This window comes from Protopterus annectens, chromosome 10.part0 (genome assembly GCF_019279795.1).
Source record: "Protopterus annectens isolate FY-2018-M chromosome 10.part0, PAN1.0, whole genome shotgun sequence".
NCBI classification, from domain to species: domain Eukaryota; kingdom Metazoa; phylum Chordata; order Ceratodontiformes; family Protopteridae; genus Protopterus; species Protopterus annectens.
Window position 1 is genome coordinate 546,168,869 of NC_056744.1, and position 20,561 is coordinate 546,189,429.

Here is a 20,561-nt window from a genome sequence, read left to right on the forward strand (position 1 = left end):
TTTCCTCCCTTTATCGGTCACCAAATGGCAATTCAGCAGAACTCACCTTTATAGGTTGAACATAATTTTGCCCCAGCCAGGATGTAAAGCTGTGATATTTTGCTAGCGGGTCCAATGACTCTGGTTTCTGCTTAAATAGCCATAACTACAAAACAAAAACAAGCAATGAAACTGCATGGCGTTAAATACCTTATTATTTTAGTTTTTTATTGTGTGTGATTACATATTTATCTACATATCGTCTATAGCTCTATAAATATGTGTGGGTGTGGGTGATAGAGAGTACAGTACTTAGTATTTTGAAATATTTGACAATACACACTGGCTATGTTTTAATATCTTCCTTCAATGTTAACCAGAACTACCCCATTACATTCCCCCAAGACATAGTTAAAGCAACCCCCCCTCTCAGGCTCACCACCTTTAGACTCAAGATTCAGTAAAATATCAGAGCATTAAAATATGAACTGGCTTAAACCTTCTGGACCTCTATCCTTTCACAAGACAATGACATAAAATTATAAATACTGACAGGTAAATGTGCTACTACAAAATAACTACCAACTAAGTCACAAGACTACATACAATCTATGTTGCTGTCTTTCGGCTTTCCCCCGGTCAGGAGTCGCCACAGCAGAACTCCGGCCCGCTAATGATTGGCAGTAGATTTTCAAGAATGCCGAGGTGCCAGCTCGATGTTCAACCTTCAACGAAGGCACGCCCATTTACACGTCTTTCGAACGCCACCCAACCGCAGGGAGGACATGCAGACTCCACACAGAAGGCACTCCCCACATAATATAGCAATAACCCACGCCTGGGTGTGGGTAATGCTAAATTTACCCACGGTTGGCGTGATTTGGTCCCGAGGGCGAAGCCCGAGGAACCAAACAAAGCCAACCGTGGGTAAATTTAGCATTACCCACACCCAGGCGTGGGTTATTATATCATGACATTATTTAAGAAAAGAAACTATTACTTTTCTTAAATAATGGCATAGTATAATGCCTGTTTACTGCCCTTCTGCAGATGTCTAGCATCCGCGGCAGTTCTGATGTACTGCGCGCCTGCGCAGTACATCAGAGCTGTGGGCAAAAACGGAGAAAGCAAGATCTCCGTTGCTTTTTAGTGTTTAAGCTATGTTAAATGAGTTTAACATAGCGATACAGTTTTAAAATAAGCAACGGACATCTCCGTTGCTTATTTTAAAACTGTCTCGCTATGTTAAACTCATTTAACATAGCTTAACACTAAAAAGCAACAGAGATCTTGCTTTCTCCGTTGCTTTTTTTTTAAACACTGCCTCGCTATGTTAAATGGGTTTAACATAGCGAGACAGCTTTAAAATAAGCAACGGAGATCTCCGTTGCTTATTTTAAAGCTGTCTCGCTATGTTAAACCCATTTAACATAGCGAGACAGTGTTTTAAAAAAACGAGTTATACTAATGGAAAAAAGTCCGGGCGACCGGACCTTTTTCCATTAGTATAACTCGATTTACAAGGGGCACGCTGGCCAATCAGCGTGCACGTTTTGGGGGGATCATGGTATAATAGTGAATAATGAATGGCTTTCCTCAGAAAAATTCAAAACTGTTGCCACAAAAGGCACAACTCCATCTTCAAAGAAAAGAAAAGAAAAGTTCCTTAAAAACAATTCTGGAACCTTGCTGACTGCATCAAACGTTGCTCAGAATCTAAAGACCCTTCTTAATCCGATTCTGTCTATACAAGCTAAGGCTCTCTTCTTCCCATACGACTTCCTCAAAGAATTCTCCTCCTCATCCTTCCTACCTCCCATCAACCCTTATACTCATAACTCTACTCAGGAATTCCACACCTATTCACCCCACTCCACTTCAAAAAAAATTCTGCTGAAGACTTCATTAAAACTAATAAAAAAAAAAAAGAATTAACCAATATGATCCTCCTGGTGTAGATGGACTACTGCCCAGCTTTTTGATCTGCTGCAAGAAAGATTAGTTGTGCAAAATCTTTCCATAATGACAGATGTCCTTCTCTTCTATGTTGCAGTATTCTTAACATGAAGGAGTTTGTCTGCCGCAAGGACCCGACATCGGCCAGTTACTACTAACAGGTGCATAGTACGTCACAGGTAGGCTGCTGTTGGGCATCGGCCATAAAAGTGATGTACGCACGCACCCTCCTCAGAACCGACTGCCCATCTAAGGGAAGTACATAAGTTAAATACATTCAAAGAAATGCAAAGTCAGGGGGGAAGGAGGGAGGCATGAAATACTGCAACAGACAAGAGAAGGACATCTATTGTTATGGTAAGATTTTGTACAACTAATCTATGTCCTTCTATTCCTCTGTTGCATTATTCTTAACATGAGGGAGAATACCAAAGTTCATGAGGAAAGGGAGGAGGTAGGGGCAGAGGAGTTCTCCACGAAGCCATGGAGAACAGCCCTTGCAAACCCTGACCTACTATCCAATTTGTAATGTTTGGTGAAGGAATGGACTGAAGACAAGGTGGTTGCCTCCAGAATGGAGTTAGTGCTCACACCTTTGAAGAAGGCACCAGAGGAAGCAACAGCCCTGGTAGAGTGCGTCTTAACAGGAGAAGGGAGGTTCTTTCCATGCTGCTCATAGCAGACGTAAATGGGTTTAGAGAGCCAGCTGAAAATAGAGTGTTTACAGACAGGGATCCCTAAAGCTCTACGGTGGAAGGAGACAAATAAGTAGTCTAATTTCCTAATATCCTTTGTTTTGTCAAGATAGAAGCTAGGCCATCTGTGCACATCCAAGGTGTGCAAAATCCTCTCTGCAGAGTTCTGTGGAGTGGGGAAAAATGTAGGTAAATGGATCCTTTACCACTTAAAGCATGAAGGTAGAGTTGTGGTGTGGAGAGGCACACACACTATGAAACAGCAAGAAAGGAGGGGAAGCCATTAGGGCCTGTAGTTCAGAAACCCTTCTGGCTGAGGTTAGAGCAAGCAGCAAAACAGTTTTCCAGCGGCAAAATGTGAAGGAAGCAGAAGCTGCCGGCTCAAAAGGAGCAAGGATCAGCTGCCCTAATGTAAAGTTATGATCCAAGGGAGGTGCAACAGGTTTCGTGGGGGGGGGATCTTATGTGAAGGACGCCTTTTAATAATGATTTAGCCTCAAATCTAGAAGCTAAATGTGGAGATAGAGGGAGGGAGACAGAAACAGCTGACAAGTGCACTTTGACTGAAGAGTAAGTTAAGCCAGCACCTAGTAATCCACACCGGCATGACAGAACCAGAGGGACTTCCACTGGTCAGTTGGTCCTGGTTTTGGGAAAGACACCAAATTGAAAATCTCATTTGAATAAGTAAGATTTTCTAGTATTGGGTTTCCTGGTCTTCTGGAGAACCCCGAGCATGTCCTCTGAAAAAAGGTGTCTGAAAGGACGTAAGACCCTATCACCCACAAAGTCAGCTGAAGGTAGACAAGTGGGGATGGATTAGAGTTCCTTTGTATTGTGTGATTAGGTCCACTCTGTGGGGTAACTTGTGGTGATTGCCCTGGACTAAATGCAGGAACGGGCGAACCAATGTTGTCTTGGCCAAAAGGGGGTCACCATCAAGATTTTTTGTTTGTCCTGCTGAATCTTTAGCAGGACTTTTGGAATGAGAGTAAGGGGAGGGAATGCATACAGAAACATCACCTTCCATGAAAAGCTGAGGGTGTTGACCTTCCAGACCAGAGGATGAGAACCTCTGGCACAAAATTGTGGAAGCTGTCTGTTCATGGGAGTGGCAAAAAGGTCTATTTATTGAACAGCCCATCTGTGGACAATGTCTAGGAACACTTCCCTGTGAACCATCCATTCGTGGGATTGCATTTTGGACCTGCTCAACATCTCTGCCACTACATTCGGACTGCAGGGGATATACACAGCCTGGAGGGGAGTTTGAAGTTTGACAGTCATTTCCCATACTTGCAGAGCTAGTCTGCAAAGGATAGAAGACATTGTCCATCCCTGTTTGCTTACATACCAGAGAAAGGTCATGTTGTCTATGTAAATTTTTTGAGGGCCTGGGATGAAGAGAATGTGAAAGGTCTGAAGAGCCAGCAGGAGTGTTCTCACTTCTTTTATATTGATGTGTTCCCTTCTGTGAGAGGAGGACCAGGTCCCTTGTGCTTTTATGGAGCCGAAAGCTGCTCCCCATCCCATGTCTGAGGCATCTGTGAACATCTCCTGAACGGGTGGTAGAGGATCGAGTGGGAGACCCGGGGTGGCAGTTAGCTGTTGAATCCATCAAATAATTTCCCTCTTCAGACAAGGGAAAAGGGGAACTGGGAAATCTAGGGGGGTATGCATGTTGCATCCACACTGATTTCAGGAACCATTGTAGTTTCCTCATGTGTAGTTTTGCCAGAGGAAGCACTGGGATGGTGGATGCCATGAAGCCCAGGGTTCTGAGCGGGGTCCTGGCAGTGACTTCCAAGGATGTGCTATCATTCTGATCCAAGGTGGCCTCCATTACGGGCTCAGCCTGTGGACTAGACATAGGGACTGAGTGTTTCTCCAGGGTAGCAACTGCCTTGGGAGAGACATCTGCCACCGGAGTTGCAGCAGAAGTTTCAAGCCTATGCTTCTTGGCCTTCCGCTTCACAAGCGACTCGGCCTCAGGCCCTGTGCAACCCTCCATAGTGCTCCTCATGAGGAGGTTCAGGCCTCAATTCTCTAAATAAATGGAAAGGGAAGCTAAGAAGCTAACCTACTTCTCAAAGTCTTAGGCACAAAGGCCTGGCAGATTCAACAAGATCTTTGGTCATGGGTAGACGTGAGACAAAAAAGGCATGGCTGCTGGCTGTAAGTGAAATCTGGCATCCACAAGAACATTTGTCTTTCTTGGATGATGACATTAAACCTAGCCACAATGAAAAAGGTAAAGAAAGGATTCCCCAACGGGGCACTTATCTGAAATGTTGAGATGATAACCACTTCAGTGAGCAGACAGTACATACGGGTGAAGCGTCTGGACTGGAGGCAAAGAAGTTCTGAGGATGGTGTGGGCGTACGTCACTTATGGCCGGCATCTGACAGCAACCTAAGTGCAAAGTACCATGCACCCCTAGTTGTAAAATTCTTTTGTATACTGGCCAACGTCAGGTCATGGTGGCAGGCAACTCCTCATTGTTAAGAATTCTGCAACAGAGGAATAGAAGGACATCGTATGATTCCCCAACTCAAACATTTCTACAACCTATGTCCCCAAAGGTTCAAAAACTTTTGCCCAAGACTGCAAAGCCAAAAGATGCCAGTGTCTTTAGACCAGTTTCAGTACAACCGACACCAGGGGAAAATACTTCAAAAATGTATCTTTACACCATTGAATACATTAAAAACTACAGTGCATTCTTTCCTCATCTGCACAGATTTTGGTTTAGACATATTGCATGATTGACTATATAGTATAACAGATGACATACTATAAAATATGGACAAAGGTTGCCTTACTGAAGCAGTCTTTTACAGACCACACAACAAGTACCAGTTTTCTCCTATGGTTCAAAAACTTTCTCAGTCCACAGGCATTTTACAGTTTAAACAGGAAATTCCACCTCCTCTTACTAAAGGCATCCTGCCAGCATCTGTTCTTTCATCGCACCTATTCTCATTCTTTACTAAATCTCCCAGTACACCTTCTACAAACCCCGGTTATCTTATAAAACACAAAATCCATGATTTTCAGAGCCCATGCAAGAACAAATCTTTCTTCGTCCTGCAAAACTGGGGCATAATATGCAATAAACAAGAATCCCCAACCCACAGAAACCACACCAAGTTAAATACCCCGGAATTTGACTAGACCAGTCTCAACTGCCAATTTCATGTTAATGCAACAAAATCTAAAATGAACAGTCTTCTCTTCTGGGTAAAAACAACTTCTAACACCTTCTCTCGCAAGAAAGACAATGGCCATTGTCAACGGAGTTTTACTTCCCCAGCTGGAATAAAGTCTTCCCTTTATTGCTAAGGCATCCAAGGGAAAAAAGAAAAAAAAAACAGACCTCTCTTCAAACTACATTCAACCACATATGGAGGGATATACCATCTTGGCCCCACCAAGAGATCACCACTGTTTAGTACTAAAAAAAAAAGCAAAATGTTTTCCAATAAAAATAAGATGCATAGTATTCCTAGCATCCCTAACCCACAAACTAATATAAGTAGAAACCTTCAGTGTTTTCGCTAGTTGGCTTACAAAAAGAACTACCTCATATAACCTTGGATCATGAAATTCTTCCTCTCCTTAATCACCCCAATAAACAAACAAACCACACCACACAATTCCTTTGCAGTCCTGGCCCCACAAACATGGGACTCACTCCCTACAGACTGATTTAGACACCAGCTCAGAAAAAACCCTAATTAATGAGGCAGCACACCAAATGAATTACTTAAAAACAATGCCAGTTCCACCTCACTCAAACTCCCCCTTCCATATTTGCTCATTTTGCAAGGCAATTTTGTAGGCCTAGCCACAGTCCTACTTCATGTATCCTCTTGCTTTCTTAGCAACTGATACATACATTGCCCTTCTCTATATACAATAAATCAGACTACACTCTGCTCCCCATTACAAGAACCTCTTTTACATATTTACACACTGGCCTGCACACTCATGCTCTGCTCCACATTCTCTTCTCCCCATTACACCTCCTGTCTTTAACCTGACAGCAATCCGTAATTTGATCCTGTTCCTCTTTCCTTTCCTTCCCCACTTCTTGAACAACCATCCAGGCAACCATCATTTTTTTTTAACATTTTTTTGGGGAACTTCATCCTAATAGTCAGCAAGTGGCTTCAGAGCAGTCATTTCTACACTTCCCTCCCAGTATTTATTTTTTTTAATTTCTGCTAACATGAAATTAAGAAAAAAGTCAAAGTACCAAGTTGGCAGCCAAAAGAGATTTACCCTTCTCTACAATTTAGCCCTGTGACTTTATGTTATGTAGAAGCAATGCCTGTATAGTAACCATGTGGAGTGAGAAGGAGACCCTCCATATCACATGCATTAAAACAGCTAGCATTCTGGAGATGCTGGCAAACCTACAGGTATGAAGAGCATGTTTGGTAAAATACTACCTTGTGCATCTCAGATGTTCTGGAAAGCAAGCTGGAGCATGGTGATGTTGGGTAGAATTCTACTATGTGCATCTCAGATGTTCGAAGCATTTCGATACATGGGAAAGCAGAGCGATCAAAGGTGGAATAACCTGCGGTGGCAACATTCTCAGTGCATACCATCTTCAAGGCATATGTTAAAGAAAAGCCCCCACAGCAAATTTGTAAACCTTTAGTTTCATTTGTATTTTATATAGTTCAGAAGGCAGCTCTCTCTACTTAAAAATATTAAAATTCAGAATCGGCCAATCTTAAGAATAAATCTGCTCTTTATCCAAGACAGTGCTACATGTAGTTGTCTTCCTAACACTTAACCTTTTCATTCCACCTCCAATTTTATAATTTCCTAGCTACTTATCTTATTCTTGGGTTGCGTGGTTGCGCTGCTATTTGCTGCTGCAGCGAAACCCATTATTATTATTGACATTTCCCATTTTCCCTCTCTGAGGGATCTGCTCCCTTCCCTGTAACTTCATTCCCTTCATCTCTGCCTATGTCTTAAACAAATTGTGTTTCTTTACACTGGAATTGCAGTTATTACTAATCATGTCATGCAGTTTTTCTTTCATATCCCTTATTTCCAACTGCATCTTGTAACCTCAACACTTTCTTCTCAGCTACTGCATCCTATATCCTCATTTACTACTTATAGTACTAAGAATTTCCCCGAGTTTACTGCAACAAAATTATTAAAGCACATCATTTGTACATGCATGTCTTATTCACATCATCGTCTGTAACATTCTAGCATGTCAATATTTATACATACATCTGCTATATGTTCTATTTTTGTTTACTATCCTCACCAGTGACAATTTATTTCTAACAGGGTTTAAAATTAATATACCCAGCCTGTTCTGCATGTTGCATGTCCTCTCTTACATCGTCTACACTGAAGTACAAGTCAAAGCTTTACTTTTTGGCTGCCCTACAAATTACAATGACAAAAGTTTAGGTAGCATTTTTGAGCAATCCAATCACTAGCTCTGCCTTAGGATCACTCGTTACAGTCTTAGGGCAAGCATGGTATGGGATACAGCAGAGCATAATCTATGAGCAGAGGTGAATTTGGATCTAGCATGACAGAAACCCACTCCTTTTGTACACATTCTCCTTAATTCAGTGCTTCTCCACTGACAGAAAGGTATGCAAGATGTACTTAATTCTGAGGAAACTGTATCCTCTCAGTTACTGCAAGTGGAAAACCATAGCAGCTCTTTGTGGTTTGAAAGCAAGTGTCTGCAAAATGATATATGAAAAGTTCTAAGAGTTCATTACCAAGTTGTGATCACTACAGGGATACAAACTGCTTTGCAAGTAAAATCCGCGCATCCTGGGTATATGCAGTCCATGGTTTCTGTAAAATACCAGAAAGGGGTAGGACTTTTTCAAGACTGTACCATCAGAGGTGTGCTCTTTCTCAGTTCAGATGGTGGATCTGGTGAAGAACTCTGTGCAGAGTCACATCTTGATATACACAACACAGGTCGGGGATGCTGCTAGGCTAGCAGATGCCAAACAGGAGGCTCTGCTTGGACATCATGCTCATTGCTGTACTGCTTGTCCTAAAATGGCCTAGATAATACTGCACTTCCACTGCAAGATCTCAGCATTCACAACATACAGGAATAACTGCTGGGGAAACTCTTTTAGCTCAGGACATGTCCCTGGGATGACACAGTGTTTTGTATCCACAGCAGAGTGGATAAACATTCATGCTCCAGCTGCTGTTGTGCCTGGCAGAATGTAGATGTGGGAATCACAAAAGTGTTACTGCAATTCAGTGCCACATTATAAACCGTCCACTGCCTGCAGCTTGAACTGCAGTGTACCATATGTACAAAAGTAACTACTTCATTCATTCTTTGTTAACCAGGTCTGTCCCACTAGATTATTAATATATGTCCTATGCAGACCGCCTCAAGGCCCCATCCCTGTACGGTACAGGCTTTTGAGGGGAGATCTATGCCTGGCATAAAGGGCATTGTCAGACCCCACTCTGATGGACCTCCTGCATATCCACAAAACAAACAGTAGCAGAATTACCTGTTCTAAAGACTTAAACCTTGCCTGTGATATAAATAGGACCTGGTGGAGACCTGAGACTACCCCTTCTATGGAACAGGCGCCCCATCCATGTGAAGCAGAGTTCCTCCCTAACCCAATTCAAGTGCAATTTGGACAATTGGATGGGAAACTGTTAGAAAAATATGTATTTGAACATGTATAAAGTGCTAGTTTAAAAGCAAATAGTATATAATGCATTTTATTCTATTTACAATATGGCAATAAGAATGATTTTACATGTAATTGCTTGAAGCTTTGGAGCTGCAGTGTATTTGAACTCTGACCCTGGCAGTAGCCAGCTCAGCAAGCTTATGTTTTTCACTAATGATTATCTGCTGGGTCAGAAAATTAAATGTATAAAGCATTGAAAATAATCTTCCTTCCTCTGGGATAATTGGCCTTGTGAATGTTACCAAAGATAAGACACAGCTGCTGAAGTAATTTTGCAAGAAGAACAAAGAAGTATATTACAAGACTGAACCAACTATTGTATTCGAGCAGGCCTGAAACCTTGAAGGAGTAACATTTACAGAAAGACATTATAACTAACCAGGTGCTTTGCAAGGCTGTATTATTCCCATGGGAAAACTTTTAAAATGTATAACATCAGCTTTTTCTTATGAATAGAATATTGTAGACCATAGTGATGTAGGTGCCCTGTGACTAACCACGTCAGTAAGGTGGGCACAGCTTGAGTGTTAAACCTATATAAAATTGTGTATTTACTGCATCATGTCAGACAAAACTCTGTACTTGTATGGTTTTTTGCCTCCTGGTGTACACTAGTAAACTTTTGCATCTGAGCCTCCTGTGTTGTTATCATTTGTTTTTATTTAACAGTTTGGTCCTTCGGTAAACGGAAGCCCTCAGACAGCTACAGATCAGAGTGTACCGGTGGTTGAATACTGCGCAGGAGAAGCTACCAAAACGGTTCTTCTTGAAACACAAAGACCTCCGACTGAATTGTCGTTTTGAGAGGCTGGCCACTTTCTGATCTGCGGTCGAAGAGCGGTCTCGAACTGGTCGACCCAGGAGGCTCAGGTAGGAAGATATTTGCCTTTTTTCTGTTTTAGATCAGGGACTAGGTTACAGTAAATGTCATTGTCAGAGATTTGTTATACAGATCAGGGACAAAAGGAAATTACTGTATATTTTGTCAGAGATCAGGGAAACAGAATAAGGTAGGCAGTTATTCTAGATAAACTGTGTAAGGAACTGAAATACCATGTGGTGAAAGGGGTTACGTAACATTTTCTTTTAGAATGGGAAATCAGTGCACTAAAAACTCGCGAGATCCGCCCCTAACTGACGACGCAAAATATATGCAATTACAACGGGCTGATAATGTAAGGTATTATACAAAATGGGTTAATAAATACGGATTTGACGGTAAATTAAATAAGATTTCATTAGTTAAACTTTTAAAACAGCTTAAATCTGACGCAGAAGGTCAGGCAAAAAAACAACAGCGATTAGGCATTCCTCAGGCACACAGGTGGATTGAGGAAGTAAACCGAAGGGAACAAAAAACTAAAAATGCTAAAACGTTATTTTTAGACAAAGAGGATAATAATACAGTAATAGCGACGGCCCCTCCCCCTCCAATGCCTTTTTCAGGATATGAAGCAGGAGGACAAGCGGGTCCACCTCCACGTTATCCTGAAGTCACAAGAACACTAAAACCATTTGTTAGAGATCCTATTGAAACTAGGTCCCGAACGCGTAAAACACTTGGGGAGACAGACTTATATCAAATAGGGAGAAACACACTAGACGAGAGTGAGGAAGAAATCTGTCCACTAATCGAGGTACCAAATCCTCAGGCAGGACAGGAAGGGCAAGACCCAACTCTTCTAGTATATAGACCATGGACACCGGAAGATATTCGGAAAGCTACAGAGGGAATCCCTCATCCAAAAGTTAATTACACAAAGTTTTTACAAGGTATGAGACTAAGTTACCACTTGAATGGGGAAGAAGTAGAAAAGGTAGTTAGACAAATTGTGGGTCCAGACTGGCACATGATTTGTGGCACCTGGAATCCTCGTAATGCAGAGCTTAAACCACTCCCACATAGTGACGCAGAATTAGACAACAGAGTGAAAGGTCTTACAGACCGAATTTCTGAAAAATGGAAACCTAGAGCAGATTGGACTTGCATTAACCAATGCATACAACAAGAGAATGAAACTGTAGATGGGTACTATGGTAGATTATTGGAATGTTTCAATAACCATAGTGGTATGGCTATTCCTGAAAATCAGACACATGATACTTCGTATGAACAGCAACGGAAAAATGCGTTTTTAAAAGGTTGCATTGCACCTATCAGTAGCTTTATTACAAAGCATATGATAGATCATCGAACAAGTAGGCTACAAACCTTACTTGAATATGCTAGACATGCTGAAAGACACTTTAATAGTAAAAAGAAAAAGACGACACAGGTCTTCACAGCTGAAGACGGAGCTGAGGTCTTTGTAGTACAGTCAGGTAAAAAGGGCAAGAAAAATACCCAGGGAAACAGACAATCTGACAAAAGGTCAGAAGATTTTGAAGAGAGAAAAAAGAAAGGTGAGTGCTTTAAGTGCGGAAAGAAAGGACATTTAGCAAGGGATTGCAGGCTAAATAAAAAGGTGACTACAGAAAATAAAGGTGACTACAGAAAATAAAGGTGATGAGGACTGTCTATATGATAGTGATGAAAATCAGAAATCATCAGGGAAAGAAAACAAACAAAGGGCAAATGTAAATGTAGTGGAAGGAACAGAGGAAGTGCAAGCAGATGTAGAGGATGAAGAAAGTGAAATTTTAGATTTGGCATTACTGAGCTTGGAGCTCTATTTGGCAGACACAAAACCGGAAGTTACACTTCTGGTGGAAGGAAGGGAAGTGAAATTCTTGTGCGACTCAGGAGCGTCACGAACTTTGATACACCCCTCAAAGTTACCAGAATATTCCGAATCACCTGATTATATATTAGTGAAAGCAGCAAATGGACAGCTATATAGGGAGCCACTCTCCCATGATATAGCAATAACTGACCCTGTTTCAGGTATGACTCAGAAAAGTAAAATTGTAGTTTCTGCAAAATGTCCAGTACTACTGTAGCATGCCAGGACCTGATAAAGAATATGAGCAAGAGTTATTCAAAAATCCTGCTAACAGATTAGTATTACGAACCTTGTATTGGGATACTGAGGGAAACAGTGTGGTAAGCTGTTCATTACCTCAGGAATTCATGACACTGTACAAATCTAATAGACTACCACATGTCAGCTTGACAAAGAATAAGCATGTGAAATGGGCGGACTTAGGAGAAAAAGTAACAAGATGGGAAAAACAAACTGATTTAGAATTATCAGAACAGGGAATACAAAAACAGAAATTGAATTGGCTAACACAGACACATCCAGCTGTACACTTACAAACTAGTGAAGACAGCTGATTAGCATTCTTATTAGAAGAAGAAAAAGCCTTGTGTGACATACCAAACATTCTTTGGTCAACAGGTAAATCAGATGTAGGACTTATTCAAACAGCAGGACCAGTAACTATTACACCAAAATCAGCATTTAGACCACAGAAAAGACAATACCCCTTGAGGAAAGATGCAGAGCAAGGAATCAAGCCTATAATAGCAGCATTACTCAAGGAAGGAGTACTGGTAGAATCTCTTGATTCACCATGTAACACCCCTCTATTTCCTGTTAAAAAAGCAAACTGGGAATGGCGGATGGTACAGGATTTACAAGCTGTAAACAATGCAATAATACCCAGAGCACCTACGGTGCCAGACCCACACACCCTGTTGAATGATTTGAAACCACAACAAAAATATTTCACTGTGGTAGATATAAGCAATGCTTTCTTTTCAATACCTATACATCCTGATAGCCAGTATTGGTTTGCATTTACATTTCAGGGTAAAAGATATACCTATACTCGGCTACCACAGGGATATTGTGAAAGTCCAACGATATTTGCACAAGAAATGGCAAGCAACCCGGCAGGGTTTACCCCACCAGGAGGTAGTCAGATTCTACTTTATGTAGATGACATCTTGCTAGCAGCCCCTAACCCAGCATCAATGCAGGGAGGATACGATAGCATTATTGAAATTTTTAGCAGCACAAGGACACAAAGTAAACAAAAGTAAGTTACAACTTTGGAGAAAACAGGTTAGATACCTAGGATATGTAATATCCAATGAAGGTAGAATATTAGACGAAGACAGAAAAACAGCGATTTTACAGGCACCTAAACCAGCAACCAAGAAGGAAATGATGTCCTTCTTGGGAACGACTAATTTCTGTCGAAGCTGGATATCAAACTATGCTTTAGAATCAAATATATAAAACACCAATGGCAGCACAAGATGTATTACAATAGACACTTGAAGCAGAAACAGCTTTCTGCAGACTAAAACAATTGATAGCTTCATCATTAGTTTTAGGACTTCCAAATTACCACAAAAGATTTTTTCAGACCGTAGATTGTAAACAGGAATACATGACGTCAGTTTTGACGCAACAGCATGGGGATAAGCAACGCCCCATAGCTTACTATTCATCACAGTTAGACCCAGTGGCAAGATCGTTGCCTCACTGTGTGCAAGCAGTAGTCGCAGCTGCAATGGCAGTACAGGCTTCGGCCTCAGTGGTGTTGTTCCACCCTCTCACATTGAGAGTGCCTCATGCAGTCGCGATAATTTTACTGCAAGAAAAAATAGCATATCTATCTCCTGCTAGACATCTTTCATGTATGACCATACTGCTGAGCCAACCTCATATGGTAATTGAACGTTGTACAACATTAAATCCATCAATGTTACTTCCAACTCCTGTGGATGGCACACCGCACAGTTGCCTGCAGGAAATTGAGCAAATAACTTTGCCCAGACAGGACCTCACTGATATGCCCTTGGATGATGCCGAGGTGACATTTTATGTGGATGGCTCATGCAGAAAGGGTCCTACAGGGAAAAATCTAGTAGGATATGCAGTAGTCACAGATACAGAGATTTTAGAAGCCCAACCCTTGCAGCATAACCTGTCTGCTCAAGCAGCAGAACTGATAGCCTTAACACGGGCTTGCACTCTAGCGAAAGATAAATGTGTGAACATATATACTGACAGTCAGTATGCTTTCTCTACAGTGTATGTTTTTGCACAACAATGGAAAAATAGGGGAATGATAACATCTAATGGTAAACGGATTAATCATGCGCAACTTATTTTGAACTTGTTAGATTCCATTCAGTTACCTACTAAAGTAGCTATTTGTAAATGTTTAGCTCATATAAAGCAACAGGATAGAATTTCAAAAGGAAATGCAAAAGCTGATGCAGCTGCAAAGCAAGCAGCCTCAGACTCAGAAACTTTACTTTTAACCGAGGAATTACAACCCTCTGAGATTTTAGATCTAGAAATGTTAAAAACAATGCAGACACACTACAAGAGCTGAGAAACAAAAATGGGAGAAACGAGGTGCAATCCTCGAAAATGGACTGTATATCTCCAAAGAGAAAAAAACCAATATTGCCGTCTAATTTATTTAGATATGCAGCTTTGTTGAGCCATGGGCAGTGCCATGTCTCAACAGGGGGGATGGTACAGTTAGTAAATCGAATATTCCAAACATATGGATTCACAAACTTTACACAAAAATTTTGTGCAGCATGTCATATCTGTAACAAACATCATGCACAAGGGGCATTCAAACCCAAGCAAGGGAGTTTTCCTATACCACCATATCTGTTCCATACTATCTGTATGGATTTCATAGAACTGAACAAATGTGAAGGGAAAAAATACTGTTTAGTAATTATAGACATGTTTTCCAAATGGGTAGAAACTTTTCCAACTAAAAATCCAGATGCAGCAACAGTGGCAAAGGCCCTAATAAAATAAATAATTCCTAGATTTGGCATACCGGAAAGAATCTATAGTGACAATGGGACACATTTTGTTAATCAGACGATTCACCAACTTGGGAGATTCTTTGGGATCTCCTTGAAGAATCATTGTGCTTACCACCCACAGTCTGCAGGACTGGTGGAAAGGTACAATGGAATTTTAAAAAGCAAGTTAAGGAAGTTAGTAAACGAAACACAGAAGAATTGGATTTGCTGTTTGCCTTTGGCACTGCTGAGCATGAGAACAGTTCCAAATGTAAAGGGTTTGACCCCTTTGAAGTGATATTTGGAAGGGCATATTATGTGCCACAGTGGAAAGCTCTCATGCCTGCAGAACTAGAGGCTGACAGCTCATTAGCTAGCTATATGAGGAAACAGTTAACAAATAAAACTGTTCTGCAGTTGAACTCTTTTTCAGATAAAAGACAGACCAGACCGTTGGAAGCAGTGCTGACTCCGGGGTCCTGGGTGTGGTTGAAGGTCACGAAGAGGAAGAATTGGGCGAGTCCAAAGTGGGAAGGACCGTACCAGGTGCTGTTGGCGATGTCTACTGCAGTCAAAGTTGCTGAGAGGTCGTCCTGGGTCCATCTTGCGCACTGTAAACCGGTAAAGAATTTTCAGCTTGATAAACATTTTGTGACTGACACACAACAAAGGCAGGATGGCCAAGAGCAAAACGAGTAAAAATACAGATCAACCCCAAAGATGTTGTTTAATCATCTTGCTAACTATGCATTTATTGACTATGATTGTGATAACTTTCCTTCTGTTGTGTTTTTTCCTACATATAACCACACAAGTGAAAGTGGAGAGACGTGATGAACTGTCTATAGACTGGCATCCAAACTAACACATACCTAGCTATGAAGCGTGTATATGTAGAGACTATGAACATTTCAAACTGCTGGGTTTGTACTGCTATACCAACAGCATATGGAGGACTGTTGATGTCCGCTGTCCCCTTGGGGATAAATGAGACTTGGGAAAATTTACTTTTTGATACAGGTTCTGTAAGATCACAGGACAAAATTGCATTGTATTTGCCTATTACACAGAAGGGAATTGTATGTTTCTACAAGAATGATACACTCCAAGTGGGTTGGAGTAACTGTAACATAACTATATCTTATAAATGCTATATTAAAGCTAAAGGTACTGTTTGTAATACAAATTATGATTCATATTTGAGCTCAATGAAAACAACATTAAAAGATGTGCAGAGAAATCCTGTTTTACATAAACAATTATCTGTTATAGATAAGAAAATGTTTCATTCAGAATTAACCCGCATCAGTACTAAAGTAGAAAACCGTTATTTTGTTTGTGGGAAAAAGGCATACAAATGGCTACCTGAGAATTGGTCCGGCAGTTGTTTTTTGGGTTATCTGGTTCCGGCTATAAGGCATACTGCAGAATTACCTCTAGGTAAGATACGAAATGTAAGAGATGTAGCCCGAAAACCTGAAGATCCAATCGGAAAACCTGTAAATCCAGTGGGAAAAATCGAAGCTGGTTGGAAGGACCATCATTCCGTAAAAAATAAAGAAAAATTGACTCATATGGACTTGAGTGACAGTGTTATATCCTGGGCTGGAATACTTCCAGCATATGGAGCAGTCAAATCGATCTGGGAGTTGAGAAAGCTGTCAAAACTTCTCGAAGTAATGAGTAACGCAACTTTTTCTGCTCTCGAACTAGTGACTGATGAAATGAATGCAATGAGAACTGTTGTGCTACAAAATCGAATGGCTCTTGACTTCACCCTAGCGGCGAGAGGTGGTACGTGCGCGCTTATCAAAGAAGAATGCTGTGCGTTCATACCAGACAATCGACACGAGATTAATGATCACCTAGAGGTAATACAGCAGGTATCGGCCATGACTGAACCAGGCCCAAACCCACTGACGAACTTTTTCCAGAGTTTGTTTGGTGGGTGGGGTTCTATCCTAATGAATATTTTGATTGCTATTTGTGTTGGTCTGCTCCTATTGGGAGCATGTGTCTGTTGTGGGATCCCCTGCATGAAAAGATTAGTCAAAGATTTTGTTGATATATCTGTAACTGAAACTTTGTATCAAGACATTGAATTGGAACTATTAATTCCAGACGAAACTCTTTACGAAATATAAACCAAATGACTTGCCTAGTTGAAAGTCCTTAAGGGAGAAGGCTAGGGGATGATAAAACATTGTTTATATTTCTGAATAGAATAAAAAGTATTAAAAGGGAGGAAAATGTTAGCAAAATATGTATTTGAACATGTATAAAGTGCTAGTTTAAAAGCAAATAGTATATAATGCATTTTATTCTATTTACAATATGGCAATAAGAATGATTTTACATGTAATTGCTTGAAGCTTTGGAGCTGCAGTGTATTTGAACTCTGACCCTGGCAGTAGCCAGCTCAGCAAGCTTATGTTTTTCACTAATGATTATCTGCTGGGTCAGGAAATTAAATGTATAAAGCATTGAAAATCTTCTTCCTTCCTCTGGGATAATTGGCCTTGTGAATGTTACCAAAGATAAGACACAGCTGCTGAAGTAATGTTGCAAGAAGAACAAAGAAGTATATTACAAGACTGAACCAACTATTGTATTCGAGCAGGCCTGAAACCTTGAAGGAGTAACATTTACAGAAAGACATTATAACTAACCAGGTGCTTTGCAAGGCTGTATTATTCCCATGGGAAAACTTTTAAAATGTATAACATCAGCTTTTTCTTATGAATAGAATATTGTAGACCATAGTGATGTAGGTGCCCTGTGACTAACCACGTCAGTAAGGTGGGCACAGCTTGAGTGTTAAACCTATATAAAATTGTGTATTTCCTGCATCATGTCAGACAAAACTCTGTACTTGTATGGTTTTTTGCCTCCTGGTGTACACTAGTAAACTTTTGCATCTGAGCCTCCTGTGTTATCATTTGTTTTTATTTAACAGAAACCAGAAATTCATCCCTGGTTTGTCACCTATGTCTCTAATGCAAACTGGTAGCCTGTAAATGGTTCATCTCCCAGGCCAATGTTTACACTTATCAAGGGTATCAGAACTTGTCAGAGATTTGGGATGCATAGCTAGGCTTAAAAAGGCCCTTGTGGTCATTAGCCTAGTAAACACATGAGAACCTATTAGCCTCACTTTAGGGGACACCTTAGGGTGTATTTATACCGAATATGGGAAATTTAACCAAGGTACCAGAAGAATTTTCCTGCTCTTTTCAGTAAATGCTGTGGATCTTTAATACCCAAATTAGGTGCCATCAATTCAGACAGGTTGGACCTCAGATAAACATCTCTTCTGAAGGACAGCACACTCAGGTATGCAGCATCCCATCCCTGTTAATGCTGCACTGCAGTGCTAGTAATGAAAATGAATCTAGTCACCTGAGGTGAGAAGAGAACCCATAGCCTTCTGATATTCCAGCAACAAAAGCAAGTGTGATACTTGTTGAGTCACTGACACTGTTGATTATAATTAAACTGCTCATGTTCCACATGTCTTTGCATATTGCATATGCAAGACTAGTCACTGGCTTTGGGACTTGTCTCTAAATGCTACTAATATTTTTTAGGGGGTGTCAGCTATAGGACATCAGTATATATTATCTTTACATTTACATCTGCTGTGCGACTGTCTCTTACCGCCTTCAATCACATGGGTTACTAACACGTTTCTCTGGGTGGCAGATTACAATGGCATTTGTATAACCCATGCAGTTCACAGTCATGCATATGTATGTTTCTAGTTCTAATATCCATGCCTTGGGGTATGCCCTTTTGGAGTTTTCCTGTAAATATAGAACAGTGTACAGGTGTGATATGCACTCCTAGCAGATTATCTGGGCATTAACAAAAATAGCTAGTATATGCTGCGCATGGCTGCTGATTTTATTAATGTACCTTCAATGTTCTTGTAACTGAGCTGTTTTTCTTTTATGCTGGGTTACTACCGCTGCTGTTTGACAATCTGTAGCTTAAAATTTGCTAGATATTCATAAATGTTGAATGTGTATCCTCCACAATGTGTACACTAAAGGCAACGTTTTGTCTTCTCTCCACTACTGCACCATAGCTACTGAAATATTTCTGAACATGTTTACAAAGGTGTATTCAGCTAATGCCTAGCAAGATGGGAGCATTATAAGGTCTCGTCTGCTATCTGTAAAACAGTTTTCCTGTCCTTATACTGCAACACTGTGGAATCAAACTTGTTTGCACTAAGCCATGATTTTTTTTTATTTCAGTCTTTTAAGCTATCCTGTACTTGCAAACTAGACTGTACTATGTAAGATTTTGGCACAGAATAGGGCATACCTTATGTCATTATAACCCTAATAACATATCAACTGGTCTTTTTTTCCCACTTGTTTATTTTACAAGATACTTCTAATTAAGAATGTCACATTTTTGCTGTACTTGGTTATTAATGTATTTTATGACATACTATCACACACACTGTCTTACACTCTGCCCCTCTTCCCCCAACATTTCTGCATGAATCTGGAAATGAGATTTCATTAGCTTATTATTTATTAGCTTTCCTGGTAATTTTTTTATAAATACATACACAACTATATATTGCAACATGTGACATATTTGTGATTATTTCACAAATATTAACAGATCTTCTACCATTAATAATTATAAAATAACATTCCCTTGTTTAAATTAAGAACCACATGCAAAAATAAGAGTTTTAACGCATTTATTTACTTATGTTTTTTGTATCTGCTCTCTCCTCTTACTACTCGCCTCTTTATTCCTGAAGTAGCACGAGCCATACATTACCCAGGAAGTGAGTGGAATAATCATGATATTCGTGTGATGTCATCACATATGCAGACACTGGGAGATTCCTCCTTATTACTATGCCCCCCCCCCATGCATGCCCAAAAGATGTCCAGGGAATGGAAATGCAATGAGCTACTGTGAGAGACATTAGCTTTACCACAAGCACAACCCTCGTTAAATGAAAATCTCAGTATGATGAGCACCTTCTTGTATTCTCCAGTCTCTACCACGGATTCTAATGAAGAGAGTACATTGTATTCATGTGTGCCCACCCCTCCTTTCTGAGGCAGGCAGGCTTCATCCTTCCCCCACCCCCCCCTGCACAAAATCCGTCAGTGCCTGGTCTGCTAATCAAACCCTGGCCACCTGGGCCATAGTTAGAGTTTTGATGTCAAGGATTTGAGCCGATTTAAGTGCATGAATACAAATAAGTTTCTACACTAGCTGCTGCACAGTTAAGGGAGAGGGACAAACACCACATTTAATGTCTTGGTTTGACAATCACTTACCAGTGCTTCTGCTCCATTATATGGACTCAGTGTGAAAGTATTTGTGAAAACCCGTATCTAAACACAAAAGCAAGGAGAGGCATTAGTCAGTTCAGCAATCACAGCAGCATCATTACAAACAAAGTTATTTTTTTTGGCTACAGCCCCTCACTG

The 20,561-nt window shown here is 40.6% G+C and overlaps 1 protein-coding gene across 2 annotated transcripts in view; it reads right to left on the reverse strand.

Annotated features, from left to right (window-relative positions):
• The window catches only part of HSD17B7 (hydroxysteroid 17-beta dehydrogenase 7), a 306,654-nt gene that overhangs the window by 16,624 nt on the left and 269,469 nt on the right, over positions 1 to 20,561 (reverse strand). For both annotated transcript variants that reach the window (XM_044085404.1, XM_044085405.1), the window contains exons 7-8: positions 20,409 to 20,465; positions 47 to 145 (exon numbers count right to left, since the gene is read on the reverse strand). In XM_044085404.1, the coding sequence (XP_043941339.1) occupies positions 47 to 145; positions 20,409 to 20,465 (156 nt within the window). The remainder of the gene's footprint in view (positions 1 to 46; positions 146 to 20,408; positions 20,466 to 20,561) is intronic.